Source organism: Cygnus olor, chromosome 6, assembly GCF_009769625.2.
Source record: "Cygnus olor isolate bCygOlo1 chromosome 6, bCygOlo1.pri.v2, whole genome shotgun sequence".
NCBI classification, from domain to species: domain Eukaryota; kingdom Metazoa; phylum Chordata; class Aves; order Anseriformes; family Anatidae; genus Cygnus; species Cygnus olor.
The window spans coordinates 10,638,759-10,657,853 of NC_049174.1; the positions used below are offsets into that span (position 1 = coordinate 10,638,759).

Consider the following 19,095-nt stretch of genomic DNA (forward strand, 5'->3'; position numbering starts at 1 on the left):
AGTGGGGACACTACACCTTTAGGGACTGCCAGCAAATGTCAATTTAAGCAAATTTCTGAAATCAGCTGTGTATGAATGTTCTACTTTGATTTTTATACAGACTCAGCAAATTTCAAAGAGAAAACGGAAGAAAAAACAGGAGAGTTTACAGTCAGCGCCTTATCACCTGAAAGATGGAGATATCATTGGGGTGAAGGTATATTAACGTGGCTTTAATTGTTGCCCAAGGATTAGGTTCAGACACTGTCCCCTCTGCAGTAAATCAAATTCTTTCTGGTTTTCCTGTATCCTGCTACATCGGTATGGAAGTTCTAACATAAGAATTTGGACAGTACGTAGTGTGGAGGGGGGAACCTCGTTGGTACTGATATGTTGGGTTTTTTCTTCCTGTTCTTAACCAGTCATGGAAGTTTCATGCCTTTCCCCCCTTATGTCCTGCTACTGGCACTAGAGGGCAACACCTTAAAGGTTCTTGTGCAGTGCTCTCTTAGCCAGTCTAAGACAGTCAGTTTCTGCTCTATGCTTGAACACTATCCAGAAGAAACTGAGTTTTTCTTGCCCTCATTTTGTTTTTTCAACTCAGAATAAAATCCGAGAACAATGCCCATTAAAAACATATCCTAAATTTAAATCCATTACATTTCCCAAAGAATTACTACAGATCCATTTAAGTACTTAAAATAAGTAAGTTACATAGAAGTATATTGAACTCTGATTTGGTAATAAAACTTACTTAGGAGACCTCTGAAAGAACATACTTGCTGAATTGTCAGGCAGTGTGCTAGAGGTCTGGTGTCCTATTCTGATATATCAGAGTATTGAGAAAACTTTCTGATTAAGGCCGATTCAGAGGAGCTGAAGATTTTTTTTTGCTTTTTTTAATCATCTGCATTTAACTTGAAATCAGTTGCTGTAGAATTAGATTAAATGCCTTAAATTTATTGTTTAAACTGATCGATATGTAGGGAGTAGTTTTGGTAGATGGAATTTATATGCTAATACACTCAATCTCTTTTGTCAACAGAATCTTCTCCTTGATGACAGTAAGGACTTCAGCACAGTGAGAGATGATCTTGGAAAGGAGAAACAAAGACAGCTTGCATTAGAAAAAAAGAAAAGGTATTGAATATTTACTTCTATTTTTGTTCAGAAATGTGAAAGCTGTTCTTTACAGTCTAGTCTTTCAGAGTAGCTTATTACCTGGATAATTTGTTGGGACAGTGTTAGCTGTTACAGTGTACAATTTTAGTAGTGCCAAAAGAAGCACTCAGATAATTCAAACTTCTGGCTTTAAGTGCCACGTTCCTACCTTAGTTTTTTTTCTTGCAATACGCTGGACAGTTTGACACTGCCTCTGGAGATGAAAAATGAACTCCTTTGCTGCACTGGCCATGCAGAGGTCATAAGTGGAAACTGGCAGTATCATTCTTATAATTTAGTGGAAATCGGATTTCCAGTCCTGCTGTCTCATTCTGCTTTAGGTGCTAGGGCTCATATTAATTTCAGGCATCTTAATTTTTTAACAGTCGGCAAGCTGAACGCTTACAGGACCATGTTTTGTCTGAGGAAAAACTGAATATTAAGCAACGTAAACCAGAAGTGGCTCTTTCTATCAACGTGGGAGTCTTCAGATAGCACAGGAGATGCTTTGCTGATGAGAACCTACTACCGATGTACTGAATTGGAGTACCTCAACTGGACCAGCAAGAGGGATGCTTGTTCTCGAAGCGTCTTCAAGAATCACCGAGACAAACTGGATATAGGATTCAGGATAACTGATTTTCTTCTAATCTCTCTTGGAAGTGCTTTTGCATCCCTTTGTCAATGTGGTACTTATTCTCAGGCTAGGTAAATGCACTTTATTCGTGAGAAAAATGAATAATATATTGTATTACCCTTTTTGACTTTTTATAATCACCCTAAATGCTCTTTTTCTCAGATGCTGATGTCTTGCACCATCACTATGAAGTTTGCTTCCTTTTTTAATGCAGTCGTAAACATATCTTTTTAGAAGTTATTTTTCCATCTCTGATCACTAAAGTTACTAGCAATACCAGAGTTTACTTCTGTCTGTTTATATATAAACCTAAATCTGTAGTAACTCGAGTCCGATTTCAGGAATGAAGGAAATGTGGAAGTCTCTGGACAAAGGGTAGTAAACTGACTAAGAAAGGATTAAGTTCAGAATTTGTCAAGCTCTTAAACCTGAAGACCCTTTCTGATACAAAACAGTAGTGCAGTAGCCCTACATTTTAAAGTTGCTGGTGTTTTTTATTGTCCACAAGCTTTGTTAAAAAATGGAAAAATTGGGCAGGCCTGTTGTTTGGTCATGTATGAGTTTTAGTGTACTCAGGAAAAAGGCTAACATTTATTACACCTGAGGAAAAAGAAAATGTTTCTCTTGGAGTCAGATGGTTGATTTACAGCCTCCACAACAGAAGGGCATGTAGGCAGCCCACTAACAGCTGAACTCAGTATCAAAGGTTCTTAAATGTTAAGTGGAATGTTTGCCAAATGCTTGTAAGATTGCATCTCAAGATTGAGAGTGTCTGTAATTACCTAATGAGAGACCATATTTTCTTACCCCTGAAGCTGGGAATCAGGGTTTACTAAAAGTTGATGTTTTAGCATCTTCGGATAAACTTTTCTAATGCTTATAATACTTAAACTGTGTTCCCCCACTGCACATGCCTATTCATTACCTAATTTCTCATCAGGTTCAAAATTTTCTTTGGCTTAAATTGTCACTACTAGTTGTACTCAAACTCTTAATAGAATTAACTGTTTATAATCAAATTCTAAGCATACTATGAATGATAAGGTGAACATGGAATAGTGGAAGATAACACAAGCATTTCCATGCAGCAGTAAAATGCTGATGGCATGTAATGTGTTTGCATTTTGCTGCTGGGAACCTGTGCAAATTGGTTATTGTATCAAATGGAGTCTGCTATTAAACACACTACACAGCCTTGTTGAACTGCACAAATGTTTGGAAATGTTTTGAAATGAGCAAAGCAACTTTTAAAAACAACTGTTCAACATAGCCTGAAGTATCCTGAGTGAACAAAATACAAGTAATTTTCGGACACTACCGTATTTAATCTGTTTCATGTATGGAGAAGATTTTGTAGAAGATGCAAGTATAGCAGACTACTAAAATTTTGACTAATGTGAGAAAATTCACTGACTTACCTTTTGTAGATTAGTAATATTCTGGTATTTTTGACAATTAAGACAAACTGACACTGAACAAAACAAAAGGGAAGAAAAGTAAAAAGTACCTCATTCTGAAGCATGTGATTAGTCTTTAATTCTTTTGATAGGTTTAAAATTCAGCAGTTTCTGTGCTTTATGATGTTTCAGTCAAGGGGGTATTTTAATTTCCTAACTCTTGGTCATAGGTAGGCTTGAATCTTGAACTCTTGGAATCCTAGTTTTATAGATTATTTTTTTCTGACTGAGTTGAGGGCAACCAATTTCTTTCTCTAACTCAGCTTGCTGTATCCAACTTATTTTGTGAAGCCTTCTTCCCTGTCAGCAAGTCGTCTTGTGAGCCAAGGTTTACCAAAACTATGGCACATGCTGATTAGTAAGGTAAAGGAGAAAGCTTTTTTTACTTGCAAGTCGTTCCATTGCATTACACTTACTGTGCTGTCACTTTATTTCCTACAGTTCCATGCTGGACAGCTGTATTGGGCTTAACCTTGCCAACTACTTCTTAATAACTCTAGTCTCTTCCTGAAAATGTGAGGTTTGGAGAAATTTAAATATGAATTACAAGGATTAACGGGGGGGGATTCTAGTATGTGCCTTTGAAGTGTAATGTAGCAGCTTCTGCACTGAGCCAGTATTGAATTATTTCTAATGTTGGCTCAAAATGCTTTTTTTTTTGTTAAAGCTATATTGTGGATCGTTCCACAATGAGAGTTCATTAAAAGCAGGGTGGGGAGAGGGAATACCTTTTTAAAATGGAGTCTTTGTGATTCCACACTTTGCGATGGTTATATTCCAAAGCCTGGAAAAGCTTTTGTCTTTATTTTTCAAGTGTTCTTCACAAAATAAAGAGTGATTTATAGATGTCTATTTGATTTGTCTATATATGTTTCACTGATATGTTTGGGAGTGGCATGAATTATTTTCCTAACACTGGACAGGGCACAACATTCATTAAGCTTAAATTTTAAAATTTCTTTGGAAGCCTGCATTCTGATCACTGTGCAAGAAGTTTCCCCAACCCAGCTGGGGCTGCAGTGTGAAAAGCCCTGTGTTCAGCTGCGGGATTAGGATTTTGGTGCAAGTTGGTGGTTTTAGTTTACGTTTCCTCCTTTTTCAGAAAGTATGTTTCAGAGCTTACACTAACTAGGAGTTGGAACAATGTGTGTGCACAGATGTATTAATCTGATCTATTTTTAAAGAGAAGTAGCATAAATCATCCAGAGGACAGTGGATCTGCACAGAGTAAGAAACGTATTGCTGAAGAATAGTTGTCTTGGGTAGCTGTTCCTGGTAAAATCCTTGTAAAAGAATGTACTCAACTTGAGGGATCTTATTATGGGAACGCTTTTCTTTTTTTCCCTTTTTCTCAGAACTCACTCCACTCCAGTGTGCTGAAGTAATTACAGAACAGGATGAAGTGGACAGTTTAAAAAGCCATCTCATTCTCTTTAATTCTCCCTCAGAAGCTGCTGAACAGAGCCATGGAGTTGTGAAGGGTATTACAGGTACAAGGAAGACAAAGGGTAGCACGGGGGTGTGTAGCTGGGACAGGTGAGTGATGGCCAAGGGAGGCTGTAGTTGGAGGAAGCTGCTCAATTCTGGGACTTGCTGGCTGGTTTTGCTGTTTGCCCAGCAAAGCAAACTAATAAAAAAAAAAATCCCAGCAAGGGGTGCTGGGAGTGCCCTCTAGTGTGGTTAGTTGGAGTTTGGGGATTTTACCAGCACTTCTTTTTAATTACAGGCAAATTCCATCTTCAGCCCTTGCCATATCCAAGGCCTCTCTACAAGATGAGTAATAGTATCAAGCTGAGTTTGCAAGCAAGCTTAGAGAAACCAAAACGAGGGAGCTCCCAGCCCTGGAGCCAGTATCTAGAAAGCTAACAACTAAATTATTATTTTTTGACTGACTGACGCTTGGTCAGGAGTGAATTGGTAGCACAGCACTGTATGCAGACATGCAGAAGACACAGTAATCACAAAGATCCCTGGGAAGATGTGTTACAGCCAGGTAAGTGAAGCTGCATGAAGCTGCATCAGCTTTGTTTTGTTGAATTCAGTTTTCAAGTACCACTGCTTCTGTTTCTTCGAAGCCTGTTTGTGGCTTCTAAGGGCATCAGTCTTCTTGCTGGATTGGAGGTCTCTTGCTAAGAGAGATGCAGCTTCTTGGTTAACAAATCTCGGAATCCTTGCATTACAAAGCTTTCCTATAGACTTTAACTGGACCTCAAATGAGTTTTTATTCCAATGTTTGTATTCATATGGTGATCAGTGGGGCTTAAACACCTGCTTCTGCTAAAATTTCCTTTCTATTTGCCAGGGAGAAACACTTCAAAGCCAACCAAACAAAAAAAAAAAGCCCACCACCACCAATAAACACCTGGCTGTTGGCCATCACACCTGCTTCATGAGTGGTAAGTTCTGCTGGAGTTCAGTAACTATTTTTTGTTCCACCAATTAACCAATTTTAGTTTCCTGTGTGCATTTATTCTGCTATAGCCCCAAGCCCTGGGCATTTATTGCTCACAGGGCTCTGAGGAGCATTCTCCCTTTCCGTGCTGGCAGCATCATTCATGCAGATCCACTAGGATCTTCCCCAGTGACCACCACCAAGACAGGTCCTGCCTTCAAACTCCTCTGCAGTCACATTTTTCCTAGTGGTCCCAGGAAAGTGCTGATCGCTGCTGAGTGCATGCGATCTGTGTTGTACATGGCAGACGATGAGCACTCTGTAACTGCGCTGCTCTACATGTCTCCTCTTACCGCTGGTTAACCGTTGCTGGCCAGATCCACATTTTGGGTGTAAAACAGCTCCTGGGTGACTTCTGTGAATTAAACTCCTTTGGGCGTTAAAAACACAGGCCTAACTCTTCTCCTGCCCACCTTTCCTTTGGCTCTTAAAGGGAAGGATTTTTAATAGCATGGTTTATTTTGCTCCCATTGGACGCTCATGGCAGGGACAGGATGTGATTTTTTTTTTGCATTTTAACTAGGTACAGCCACCATGGTTTGCTAAATTGATGCCTGTTTAGGTTTCTTAACAAATGTGTAATGCTAATAAGCTTGGTAATGTTTCTGCAGAAACATTACAGCTGTTAGCTATAAGGTATGCATGGAGTGAATCCTGACTGAGGATGGTGTATAGGACCATTAAAGATTCCCCATTCAGAATTTACTTATGACTTATGAATTCCTGGTTATTATTTCTTAGACCTAGTTTGCTCAGTGAACTTTGTTAATGATGTAATTCTAATAACAGGGATTCATTCAATTCTACAGTGTCACTTTTTTATTGGCTATACATGTAATGTGAAAAAGGAAAGGAAATTTGGAAAGCAAATAGTCTGATTCTTTATTTTTCAAATTATACAGCGAAAGCTTTAACATAATAATAAAACCATTTTCTGAAATATACAGTAATGAGCATGGCAATTCAAAGTGATAAAAATATAAAATCTGTGTCTCAATGTAGTTTTATGCTTGTTTCTTACTATGCACATTTAAAATCAGTGAAGGTATATATAATATAGGTTTCTGTATGAGAAAAGCAAAACAAAAAAATGTAGATGTCAAAAAGGTAAAATCGGGATATGATAGCCATATCTGGTTTATGTTCTGATATAGCTCATGATCAAATGGCACAAAGTGAACCTGTTTCTTTGTGGAAATGAGAAAATAACCCCAAACTAAAAGACTTGTGGCTTAGAAAAGAGCAGTCGTTTTTCCACAGCACAATTTCTACCAGTACAAGTAAGCTAGTTACTCACAGGGCAAACCTGGAAAATGCATTTATAATGTCAGTAAGTATACTCTTCAAACTTATAATTGGGGTAAAGTATTTGTAGACAAAATTTTCTATTAAAAATAAACTTAAAGCAATTGAGGTAAACCATTTCTTAAGAATAAATGGGTAATGATTCATTCCGTGCATCTATTGGATGTGGGATGCACGGAGTTCTTGTGAATGTGGCTTCTCTGTAAAACATCTCCAAGGGAAGGCACAAGGACGGCTCATGTATGCTTTGCTGTGTTCCTCAGTGCTCCCAGGGCTGCTGTCTCCAGTCTGTGTGTGCAGGTCAGTGGTGCCCCTTGGTCAGAGCTCTGTGTGCAGAAGCAACTTTGCTTGTCTCATGTTTTCAATCACTGTGGAGAGAGCACTGAAGTAACTAAAGATGACAGGAGAGGTTCCTACATCTGTAGAGCTTAAAAATCAGAAGTTAAAGCTATTCAGGATAGCTAGACTTCTAAAAAGTAATGTTAAGACTTTCTTTCAATTTTAACGGGTAGTTTTGACTAGTTATTTTGTCTCAGCAACAAAGTTTTGACTGGAATTAGCTGCTAGAAAATGTTAAATAACTGGCTTGAGAGATTTTTTTCTTGGACTGTTTTTGGTAACTTTTGTTGGTAGCAGAAATATTAAACTCTGTTTTAGTAGTCCAGTGACAAAGTGCTATTGAAATACTGATGGGGTTCATCTAGTGCAGTTCACAGGTTGCACAGATGTTGTTTTCTGTGTTCCTCTGCAGGTGTCTTTTGAGCTTCAAAGCTTTGTCTGAGTGCCAGACGAAAATCTGTGTACTGTAGAAGTGGAAAAAAATAGAGGACTGTGAACCCAAATCACAGCCTCGTTGTTATTTTGCTTGTCTGTGGAAATAGGTTTTTGTTACCCATAGTTTTTGAATCTGGTTTACCCCAATTTACTATTTTCTAGGGGTTGAGACCTCAGAAAAATGCAGTTTTCTAAGTGTTAATGAAGTGGACAGCCAGGAGAGGGGAGTGTAGAGACACCAACCCGTAGACATTAACTTCAGTCCTCAGTGGAATATGTATTTTTAAACCTTGTTTACCCCTAGGACCGGATCGAAACAACTTCAGTGGTTCAGATTATGAAGCAGAACAGCAGTGCACTAAAGTCTGCAAATGCCTTTAACCAAAGCAGGTGGGTTTCGGGGGCAAAACTACAGTGTTTGAAAACTCCACCAGTTCCCTAACAGGCCTCGGAGGTTCAGACACCAGGGACAACTCCCCATAGTTTAGTGCCCTGTTCTTCAGAAATATTCAACATCATCTTCCCAGAAGATGCTTGGACTAAATTTACATTGTTTCTGAAGTGCTGAGAATGGATTTTACTACAGAAATTGACCCAATATTTCTCAAGATTCTCTTACATAGCCTTCCTTTAACTGTATTTGTTTTGTGTAAGCTTTAGATGGTTAAAAAGGGAATCAGCTTATTTCACTCACAGGTCGAAATATCTTCTGGTTCGTAAGTGTACATCCTGTTCCCGTATTTGCCGGTTAGATCAGCTCGAACCATCATAGAAGGGTCTTGGGAGGGGGGGGGAATGCAGGACATTAGCAATGCACAGTTTATGAAGTGAGGCAATGGCAAATAATAAGGGAAGAGAAAAATCTGAGGCCTTTAAAAATGGTGTTGATTGGCAGAAAGGTAATCTTGGAGCACCAGGCTTGGACAGAGCCTCTGTCATTCATGTGAGGACAGGCTTGTAGTAAGAGGCTGTGTTCAGGTGTAGCACAGTGTCACAGACAGGACCAAACTCTTAGAGGATGTACGCTAGTTGTTAATACGAGTGACATGCTGTTTGTTTCCACCAGTGGAATGAGCCTGTCATGGTCCTGTTTTTTTTAAAAGTAGTAGTGTTTTTTAGATGTCACACTTTAGTTCTGATTGCTAAACAAGTAATCTGAGATAAGGCCCGATTTGGGTTTTTCAACATAAGATGTTCCTTTTGAAAGTCCGGGCTATTCTCACAGCTTTAGTGCTGAAAAGAACGTAAGCTATTACTTGGAGCAACATGAATTTGGTGGGGACCATACAGGAAAAAATGCTGCCAGTTGGTTGTTTTATTGTGATTATTCCCCTGGGCCCAGAGACTCACCCACAAAGAGGATCCTAGGGACATAATGGCCATCAGGTGCCATGTTGTCATCGCTGCTGGAATGCTGTCAGATAGATAGCCTCTTTTAGTGAAGGGTAACTGTCAAAATGCTCCTCCAAGTGCTAGGAATGGACTGAACCAGCTAAGCTCGTCTCAATTCTGGTATGATCAAGTAGGGAGTTACCCTGTTCTGTCCAAGTTGTCCCATGTTAGATGCTTGGGGAGGACAGAAACCCCAGGCAGGCAACTAAGAAAGCCTGATGACTTTTTTTAAAAAAACAAACAAACAAACAAAACTTAGAGTATTACTTGTGTTTGCAGTATACAGAATGGTATTTCCATACCAATAAGTGTGTGTGTGAAAGTCTCCCTGCCTTCTCTCCAAGCAGGAGCTGTGCTGGTGTTGTGCAAACCTTGTTGTACATTCCCAGAGAAGCAGAAAACCAGAGTTTCAAATACAGCTTCAAAGCTGTGCAAAGTGAATCCATTTCTACTATTAATATGGATTATTCCACTCCCCAGTAAACATTTAGATTAATATTTTAAATTACAAACTTACCACCAGATTAAGCATGATGAAGTCCTCCTGGGCCATCTGCTGGATCTCTGGGCTGGAAGCAAATGCCTTCCTCAAAGCTAAAAAAAAAAATAAAAATGCTTTATTTGGGTGGGGGAAGAAAAAAGGAACAACAAAAAACAGGGGTCACTGCTTTTTGTGGTTTTGCAGTATCTTACGTTGATCATAAACCTACCAGTAAAGCAATACTTTTCTGACATGTGCATATCACAGAAAGTTTGGAGGACTTAGTTCTAGTAAAGTAAAATGCAGAAGATGTTTAGTCCTTGGGACACTGAAATGCTGGTGTATGAAGACATTTCCTTCTCAGTGACAGAACACATCACGAATGTGCATGGCTTGAGAGATTTTGATCCCCCAGTGTTGTCTGGAAAGGTTTGCTTTGCTCACCTTGGCTGTAAGGACACTCTTCCAAGTGGTGAATAACCATCAGTGGCTTCTTGCTGAAACGACATTGCAAGAAAGGAGTGGGGGGGCAATTCAGGGCTCTTACAAACAGCACTTGCAAGGAGTTAAACCACTGAGCTGCTCCAGGAGCATGTTCACATTAAAGGAGCAGTAGACCCTGGCTAGCAGGGAGGTGCAGACACAGTCATGTTCAGAGGGAGCAGATTCCCAAGAAGGTAACGCTGGAGGCACCACAAGGGTGTTTGGACTGACACCAGGAACTCCCATCTCAAAGAGGGGCTGTACCTAGCTGACTGCTCACATACACTGAAGGTAAGACATCCTGGCTGTGCAGGAGGCCACAGCCCACGCCTCTCTCCTACTGTTATGGCTCTGGAAGTGCACAGAGTAGGAAATAAATTCCTGGAGCTTGACCAGGTGTTTTTCATGGCTTGTAAGCTCTTAAAAGTGTGGCTAATATCAAGCAGGGCAGCAGGTTAGAAAAGATTTGAAGAAGGATGTGAGACTCAGTCCTAGAAGATGATCTCTCAGACGGTGAGCTCCCACCAAAATGTTGTTCAACCTCTACCATACAGGTGAATGCTGCTTACACAGTGCACAGTCTGAGCATCACGTTAGAGCATACCTTTGTTCTGTTTTCTTGAACATATGGAGAGGCATAGGAAGAATGGAGGATTACCTGTGTTTTGATCGTGCTAGACCTTCTTCATATGTCTGCACCCACTCAACGTCATCTCCCCAGCCTGTTGAAAGAACCTTTAGTTAATTTACTGCTCAGTTTGGATGAGGATGTTCTGCTGAAAGTCACACAGGTGCCACAAACTACACCACTTCCCTCAGGGTAGCCAGACCCTCCAAGTTCTTGTGGGTACCAGGAGAGTCCCAGGTGGAAATGTATGAAGAAACAGATGATATGGAGAGGGGGGTAAAACCCCGTCTTTCCTGGGTTTCAGATGATGGATTAGGATTACAGGCAGGTATTTCCAGCCCGTCAAAAGCTGGAGTCCTGAGTTCCTCCCTTGAACACCCTCCCAAAAAACCAAACCAGGCTCCCTGTTTGCATTCTGCACAGTGCCATAACCCGTGGGAAGAGGACATACGTGCTGCCTGTGTATGAGCTATGATGCTGGCAGGAAAAAGGACAGCAGAAAGATTGAGCTGGCTGCTGCTTGGCTCCGAGACTGCAGCCTCCTGCCAACTTAGCATGCTTTGGTAGGGTTAGGAGCTGCTGGTGGGGCTGCCTGTTGGGCTCAGCTTCTGAAAAGCTGATCAGCAGCCAGCCTAACAGTCTGGCTCCTGGCTCCATCCTCAGCCCAGGTTTGGAGCAAAGAATCTGCCTGTTCCCAAGTACAGGGCGTGAAGACTTCTCACTTGTTGAATGCAACAGGGCTCTTGGCCATGGTACAAATGTCACCTGTGGAAGATAGGTTTGGGCTTCTGCTTCTGCTTGGGGATAGAGAGGGACTCCCAGCTGCTGTGCTCAGAGCATATCCTGCTTGGATGTGTGGCTGGAGCTACACTCTAGGCGCTGTGACAGGGAAATATGAGTGCTTCAGGGCTGCCTCATGCATCCTGGTCACTCACCTCGAGAGAGAGTCTGTGGGATCCGTATCTGAGCGGGGCTTTCCTCCTCTTCTTTGTGGGGCTTCTGAACCTTTTCCTGTGCAGCTACCATTAGGCCGTTGCAGAGAAGGAGGGAGCACAGTAATGGAAAGCCGTGCATGCTTCTGGCTGAGAGAGAAGGGTTTGACTCAGGCAGGCAGAACTTGGCAAATACTGGAAAGAAGCCCACGAAACAGCCATCTCCCTGTTAGAAACAGTTTTATCTCAAGGTGTCAGAGCAAAAGCTTAGGGAACCTTTAAAGTGATTCCGAGGGTTTGTCTAGCTGGTTGATCTCACCAAGAGAAAACAGCTGCATCTGGCTACAGCAGCAACAACTGTTTAACTCTGTAGCTTGCCTTGCTGCTGAATTTCAGCATCTGTATTTTTCCTAACACCTGCATAGAGATAAGCTGCTCAATCCACTCTGAAGTGCTCTATATTTTCAGCCCAGCATGGATCAGCTAGAGCTCCAGAGAGGTTTGGTGGGAGGTAGGGTGGCAGAGGAGCAAGGCAAATAAGGTCAGCTCTATCTGAATGCACCTGGAGCCTGATGGGTGACTTGGGAAAAGTTGGCTGAAATAGCCATGGGGCAGCAGGTGCCATCTGTCCTGCCAGCCACCCTTTTCAATGTGTGAGATCTCTGGGTATGTTATCTGGCTTGGCCAAGCAGTCCTCACCTGGGTGCTGTTCACTGGTCTAATAATCAGCAATTAAATCTAGCAGCAGCCCACCCACAAAGAGCAGCTATGCTGAGGGGGAAGAAATGCCTGGTCCTCCTCAACGACAAGCCGAAAAAGCCATTTCCATGGAACTGGTCTCTCACCTGGTGGCTCCCGTTGATGCCTTGAAGCGAGTGTCCTTGTCGCCGTCTCTCCCCCCAGCCCAGCGAAGGCAAGGTCGCTTTATACCTCTGTATTTGCACAATGGCTTGGCATGGACATCAGCTGGAATTCCAGGATATCCTGCTCCTGCCAAGGTGCAGAACAACCTTCTTACAAAAGCCGTCCTTAATCAGCCCAGCAACACGCATGTTTTTAATCGAGGTTTATTGATTTATTAAAGCACTCACACAGAGCCTGTGTTAGACACGCCTGGCTCCCTGGGGATGAACTGTGGGTCTCCAGGTACCGTGAAGGCCCCTAGAGCCAAATGGAGAGACACAGAGGAGATGCATACACCTGTCAGTGCCTTCAAACCAGGAGTGGGACAGAGAATAGTACTCTTAGAAGAGGCTTAGCATATTTCTTTCCGAAAAATATTAAAATAAGAAATCACGTAAAAGGCAACAACGTGGTATAACTGAGCCATGTTACAGTAACAGGGAACAGCAGCAAAACGAAAGGGCCATGCAAGGATAAGAGAGGTGAATGTGTGGGATAACCAGGGCTTGCTGCACAGCCTGAGGGAGATGGTCTTTCCCCATCATAAATCTTAAGTGAAGCACCGACTTCCAGTGGAGGGATGATAATTCTGGGCAAAGCTTTTATGGTCTCACATGAAAAAGACCACACTTCCCATTGTGGAACCAACCACCACCCTGTAAAGAAATCTCAGCTCTGTGTCTGTACACAGTCAGATTTTGGTCTTCCTTTGAAGACCTCAGTGAAACAGCTCTGGGCTGCTAGCGAACTAGACTGTGGTGGTGGTGGCTGTGCATCAAGGAGGGGGAAAAATCTTCAGGGGGGTAAATGGGCATAAACGAGCCACTGAGGAAACTTCACCGGTAACTTCACCGGTGTTTCACCACCAGTGGCTTACAGGATTACAGGAGAGAGAGAGTTGCTGAAATGTGAAGTGTTATGTTTCTTGAACTAGAGGGTACTGCATGAAATCTGGACATAAATTACATGGGGAAGTTGAGTTGTTCAGAAGAAATTCGATGGTCATTTCAGTAAAATTCAAAAGCTGAGCTCATTTGCAAAACTAGCAAATAAAAATGTCCGTATGCTGCTGTGCTCTGAATGACAAGCCTCCCTGAATTACAGGAGAAATAAAAGCCAGCATGGACAGCTGTAGAAGAGGTTGGGAAAATAAAACTAGCATACAGCCAGAATTAAAAAGTAGGTGAAGGGAGGGGGGGAGCAGGGGTACATGTGGGTCAAGGGAATGAAGTGATGCTGCTGAGACCCAGCTCTTGTGAAAGATTTCAGTTACGGCAGGGTGGATAGGATAGATCCACACCAGAACTGCAGGCATGATGTATATATTACACCGATCGATTGAAAAGGAACTGTTTCTCTTGATAAAACAAATCTGAACATGCAACATATGGGTATTCATTGCAAAATTAATTCTACTTGATTTAACCAAATCAATCAAGGCTTTCGATTAACACTCCATGGAGTAAACATGTTGCAGTTTGCAGGCTGCTCGTGGTGGTTTTATCTTATCCAATAACCCAAACATAACTGGCCAAAACAAATTTGTGCCGGAGTTCTGAATAGTCCCTCCATTAAGTATCTTAAGCAGGTAAAGATAAGAAAAAATATCTTAAAGTTGTATGCAATCTGTAACGAACAGATTCAAAACAGCAGGAACTATCTATCTAGGAAACCACACAGCTCTGTTTGTCTAGTTATTACCTCCGCATGAGATAATAATTTAAGGTGTGTTTTATCAATCAAATGTTTTCATGTCTGATAAAATAACTCACAAAGGCAACTCACTTTACTGCTCTGCACGCAGAACTCCTGAGACACAGCATCTTTGTGTCCCCTTGAGGAGGGAGAGGCCCCAGCAAGTCTGCAGGCAGGATCAGCCAGCACCGGGACACGTCTTGCTAGCTGGATGGTTGCTGGGTGGCAGAGGCAAGGCAGCAGAGCCTCCATGGAGCTGAAAGTCCTACAAATGCATCCTGTGGCAAGGAACCAGAATGTGAAACAGCACAGTGACTGGGCAATGAAACAACTACCCCAAGCCATGCCAACTCCCAAAAGAGAGATGCCAAAAACTCAGCTGGCATAGAAATGTTTCCTGAGATTCATCCTGCATTTGAAATCCTAAAATGATGTAGAAGATGCCTGTGACCATGCATTACCTGTCAACGTGGTAGCTGGTACAAACAGGTCCCTCTGCCATAGATTTTCATCCCACTGGCCATGGTTCTTTTTTTGAAATATGCTTGGTGTGAAATCACTTCCATGCTTTTGCAGGAAGTGCTGAGCACTTTGAAATGTCTGTCCAGTTCCTTAAGGTACCAGATTGAAGCCGAGCAGTCATTAGCATCTGTTCGTGCATTGCACTGGTGAGTTGGAGCCACTGGGACCTCTATCCAGCACGCAGGAGAGGAGAGGAGTAGGTTCAATCAATAGATAGCCGAACCTGGATTTTGCAATCTGCAAGGTTGAAGTTTCATGAGATAAAATGACTTTTTGTACTGTAAGTGCTGGCCTAGCAATGCAGAGCCAACAATGGGGAGCTCAGTCAGCGTCAGTTTAAATCTATATTTTTCAAGGCATCTTGCAGAACCTGACAACCAAACATTTTATGAGTGTGCAACATCAAAATACAATTATTTCAAATCGACAAGGAGCAAAGATGTCCAGGTAATGGGCTGCATCACAACAGTAGTTTGTGTCTCACCAGTTTCCTGCTGATCTTCAGAACCAACCTGTCTTCGTGGTGATTTGCACTTACATTTGATGTTTACCTGACGGGTTGGGAGTAACTTTGGCTGTTGATAGTAATCTGAAATGTGTGGGATCGCTGGACAAAATTCCAAATTCCACATTGAGTAGTAGTTCAAAAGGCAAAACCTGACTTCTAAGGGGTGGTAGTAATTTAAAAGGCAAACAAACCTACAGCTGTTTAAAGGAGGAGAGGGAATTAGAGACTTAAAAGGCATGCTCACGGGAAGGCTGTTTCCCAAGCACTGCCATTTTTTCCATGTCTCAGGCTCTTTCAGTGGACGTGGTTTGGTTGCAGTTCTTGATGTTAGGGTAAGGGCTACTGGGTGAATGTTTATTTCTGCTTCAGGAATTGATTTTATTGTAAACTTCCCAAATCTTATACCATGGAGATCTTTAGAGAAATTCCCACTTGCTTTAGGATTCTGCACAACTGCAAACTGTTTGGCTTCCAGTTATCTTTTTAAAAGTCTTAAAACTGGGAGACCCAGTAAAGCACAAAAAAAACACTAATAAATGTCATAGAGTCACCAAAAAAAGCTAAGAGGATTTCAGACTCCCAAATTTTGTTCTTGCAACAGAAAAAGAGCGTTTTATAGGAACAGCCGCTGGGCATTTCATGTACTGTAGCAGCTTTGGCTCCTAGTAGATAACCACAGGGTCTGTATCTGTTTAACTTCAGAAAAGTTTAGTTGTTAGGAAGGGGGAACACTAACTCCCTATGTCTTAAGAAATGATTACAGACTATCAGTCTGGTGTGGCTTTTCTGGGTTCTGCAGCAAAAGCAGTAGGATCTTCTAACCTCCCTCTCCCCCCCTTCTTTTCTTGAGTCGTTTGATAATCTGATTTTTCTCTTAATTGACACTGTACATCCAGCTGAATTTTCTACGGACAGGAGGACTGCATGAGATTCTTAACGTAGCAGCATAAAGATGTGTAAGTGCTCCTACTGCTTCTGCAGTTCACCAGCCATCATTGTGTTTGTGCCAGGTTTACTTAGATATTCTCTGTCCCTGGTTTCACCACATGTGACAACATCTTAACTTGCCCAACTTCTAATAACAATTCTAGTCCAAGGTCCTCAAAAGGACTATATCTGCAGACTAAACCTCAAGCTATCTGTTTTACAGCCTTAGGATACTTTTTAAAATTCCAATGCCTCCCTTTAGGTCCACAGGGATTCATGGAGTCTTTGTGGGTTGCTAGCTTTTGATTCTTCAGTTAAATTGATCTGTGCCTCCTCAGGGTACTACCTCTTCAGCAAAATGAGCATGCCAAAGGTCAAATTTAACAAAACCCCTCAGATTCATTCTCAGGCATTGCAGACGCTTCATAGAGAGCTGGTGGCAGAAATCCAGATAAACCATGATTCCAAAACAAACAACCCTCTTCCCCAGAGCAGCTTCTTCCCAGTCTTCTTGCTTCCTCTGAGATTTCTTCTGATGCCCTTGTATGTAGAAGCTGTCAACACCTTTTCTTCTTCCCAGGCTCACCAGATCCTGTAGTCACAGTCTGTCTGGGAATCTCATCAATTTATGTGTGTGTCAGGCTGAGGGAAGAGACAAATTGTTTCCCTGCAACTTCTTCCTGCTGAACTACCTGCTCTCAGGAGCCCAGGTGTAATTACTCTGTCAGCGTGGAAGCTGTCCACTTGACTTCCTCTGCATAAGAACAACCTCTTTCCCTGCCTAAACCAGATAAATCTGTTTTATACCAGGTGAATCTGTTTTGTAACGCATCTCTTCTTGTTCCTAAATCTGATTTGTTCTTCTAACTCAGTCTGTGCTTTGTTTTATCTGAGACTTGGAGCTGGCATGGAAGAGCTGGTAACAATGCCTTTTACAACCAACGTGAGAAACACAATGCACAAATGCAGCAACTCAGGTGAGCTGCAGGTTTGGGCTGTTAAACAAGTAGGCAATCACAACACACAGCAACTCAGACTGTGTGCAGTCCTACTGAAGTTTCAATCTCACACATTAATGGTCACGACTGGTCAAGCAGAAAAGTAGTATTTTCTTTCTTAGGTTCCCAGTCATGGTCTGGACAATTGGCAGCAGCATGAACACTCAGGAACAGCCAAGTTTTTGTTTTTTGTTAAGGGATGTAACGTGGCAAGAACAAAGGAGGTTGCACAGAGGATGTAGTAAACTGCCTGGTGGGAAGGCAGTGGTGTCTTTCATCTGCAGAAGACAATGATGGTGCTGGGGACCCTGTGCTCTCCTTTCATTTACTTGCCTTGTCCTGGCTTTGACAGGGAATGTGATGTGGGATCAGAGAATTTTAAAGTTGGCTCCTCCCCAGTTCTTCACTCTTACGTTCTACTTTATTTCAAGAACAGTTAAAAAAAAAAATCACCTCAAGAAATGTTAACTTTCTGAACACTTCACTGTTTGTCTGATAATTATTCAAGTAAGGGACTGAGGTCGGACTAATTGCATGGGACAAGATACTTTTAGGGTTCAATCCAGGGAGTCTTTCCCAGATAGTCTGTCTGTTCTGGCACGGCTGGGATAGGACACACAGAGATCTTACATTTTATCCGTATAATCAGATACCACACCTAATGCTTCCTGCACTGTGCTTTTACTTTGTAATAGTGCCTAATCAGAGATGAGTTTTGGCTGTCCTGTGAAGCAAAATATTTTCCCTTTTTCTTCAGGTCACTTGTATTTGGAACCATCAGATTGTTCTGAAGTAGCTGAAATCTCTCCTCAGCTCTGAGCTTTGCTCCTGAATAAACATGTACTCGCTGTCTTTTGTCCTCACTTTGTTGGCAGTGCTTGAATAAGAAACTCGGCTTCAACCAGCTCAGTAAGCTAGGAAGCTGATACCAATTGTTTATTTTCAGATTGTTGTTACTGATTGCTTAAGCACTTTTAAAGAAAAGCCAAAGGTTTCTGCAGTCGAAAGAGCTGTATCTTGAATCCCCTTTCCATTTCTGAGTATTCTAAAGTAACAGGTATGTATGTTTAAAACCATGCTGTACCTCAACAGACCAGTCTTCTGTTTTATAAGTGGGTAGACTGTGAACAGCATTTGAAGAAGGAACTAGGGTTTGACAGATACACAACAATTTTTTTTTTCAAGACATGGTGAAGTCAGACAGACCCATGGCCATCAGGCAGCTCAGAACTAGCTTGTCCTGACTTTACCGTGTGTGAGCTGTGGTTACTGGGCTCACCTGGGGGGCAGTTCCTGGGGACATGGGGTTGCAGGGAGCATCAAACATCCATTGGACAGCATTTCCTGGAAACTTTAGTCTTGCTGCACTGACGCACCAGGAGTGGCCTGCATATCTGTGATGCAAATGCCTAAGTTTTCCAGGTTATTTCCAGGATAGGAAGCTGTACAGGCCTTTCATATCCATTGTATAAGCAGCTTTGGAATACCCAACGGCATTTTTGACCTGCAATACAGCAGGGTGGTGCCCCTGCACACCTCCACACTCCCCTTGCTCCCCAGCACACTGGGTGGGATACTATGTTTAAAAAGCAGCATCCCAAATAAAGCAGTACCCCAAAGTAAGCAGCACCCCTTCCCCCTGATGCCTGGTGACCATTGCACCTCACCACAAGCCAGCTGTTAGACCAACCTCAGGAAACTCCCTCCCAGGGGTGCTCGCAGCATGGCCAAGGACAGGGCCAAGATGACCAACAGCATCCTCACTTGTATCAGGAATTTACTATGTTTAGTTAGAAGACTAACTAGTCTTAGTTTCTAGAAGACCAGAAACTTTGTATGTCTAATGCTACTGTAGTCACTG

At 42.1% G+C, this 19,095-nt stretch overlaps 2 protein-coding genes across 13 annotated transcripts in view; one reads left to right on the top strand and one right to left on the bottom strand.

Moving 5' to 3' along the window:
• Positions 1 to 4,428, top strand: part of USP40 (ubiquitin specific peptidase 40) — a 35,253-nt gene extending 30,825 nt beyond the window's left edge. For 11 of the 12 annotated variants that reach the window (XM_040561131.1, XM_040561133.1, XM_040561134.1 and 8 more), the window contains 3 exons: positions 101 to 196; positions 1,025 to 1,119; positions 1,527 to 4,082. In XM_040561131.1, coding sequence (XP_040417065.1) covers positions 101 to 196; positions 1,025 to 1,119; positions 1,527 to 1,635 — 300 coding nt within the window. In that variant the 3' untranslated portion in view covers positions 1,636 to 4,082. Of the gene's footprint in view, positions 1 to 100; positions 197 to 1,024; positions 1,120 to 1,526; positions 4,083 to 4,336 lie in introns of those variants that run through there. The other variant, XR_005820948.1, reaches the window with a different exon arrangement.
• On the bottom strand, positions 3,621 to 9,807 carry LOC121072038 (anterior gradient protein 3-like). The gene is made up of 4 exons (XM_040561149.1): positions 9,675 to 9,807; positions 9,116 to 9,179; positions 8,460 to 8,543; positions 3,621 to 7,359 (listed from the first exon to the last, which is right to left on the bottom strand). The coding sequence occupies exons 1-4, from the start codon at positions 9,708 to 9,710 to the stop codon at positions 7,310 to 7,312; spliced, it is 234 nt and encodes a 77-aa protein (XP_040417083.1). The 5' UTR covers positions 9,711 to 9,807; the 3' UTR covers positions 3,621 to 7,309.
• Between the last annotated feature and the right edge of the window lie 9,288 nt (positions 9,808 to 19,095).

Excerpts from the sequence above, each read along its gene's own strand:
- LOC121072038 (XM_040561149.1), bottom strand. The coding sequence starts at position 9,710 with ATGGCCCAGGAGGACTTCATCATGCTTAATCTGGTG. Across the intron at positions 9,180-9,674 it reads TCATCATGCTTAATCTGGTG|CATTCCAGCAGCGATGACAA; the intron begins GTAAGTTTGTAA and ends TCTATCTGACAG. Across the intron at positions 8,544-9,115 it reads CCCTAGGATCCTCTTTGTGG|ACCCTTCTATGATGGTTCGA; the intron begins GTGAGTCTCTGG and ends CCCCCTCCCAAG.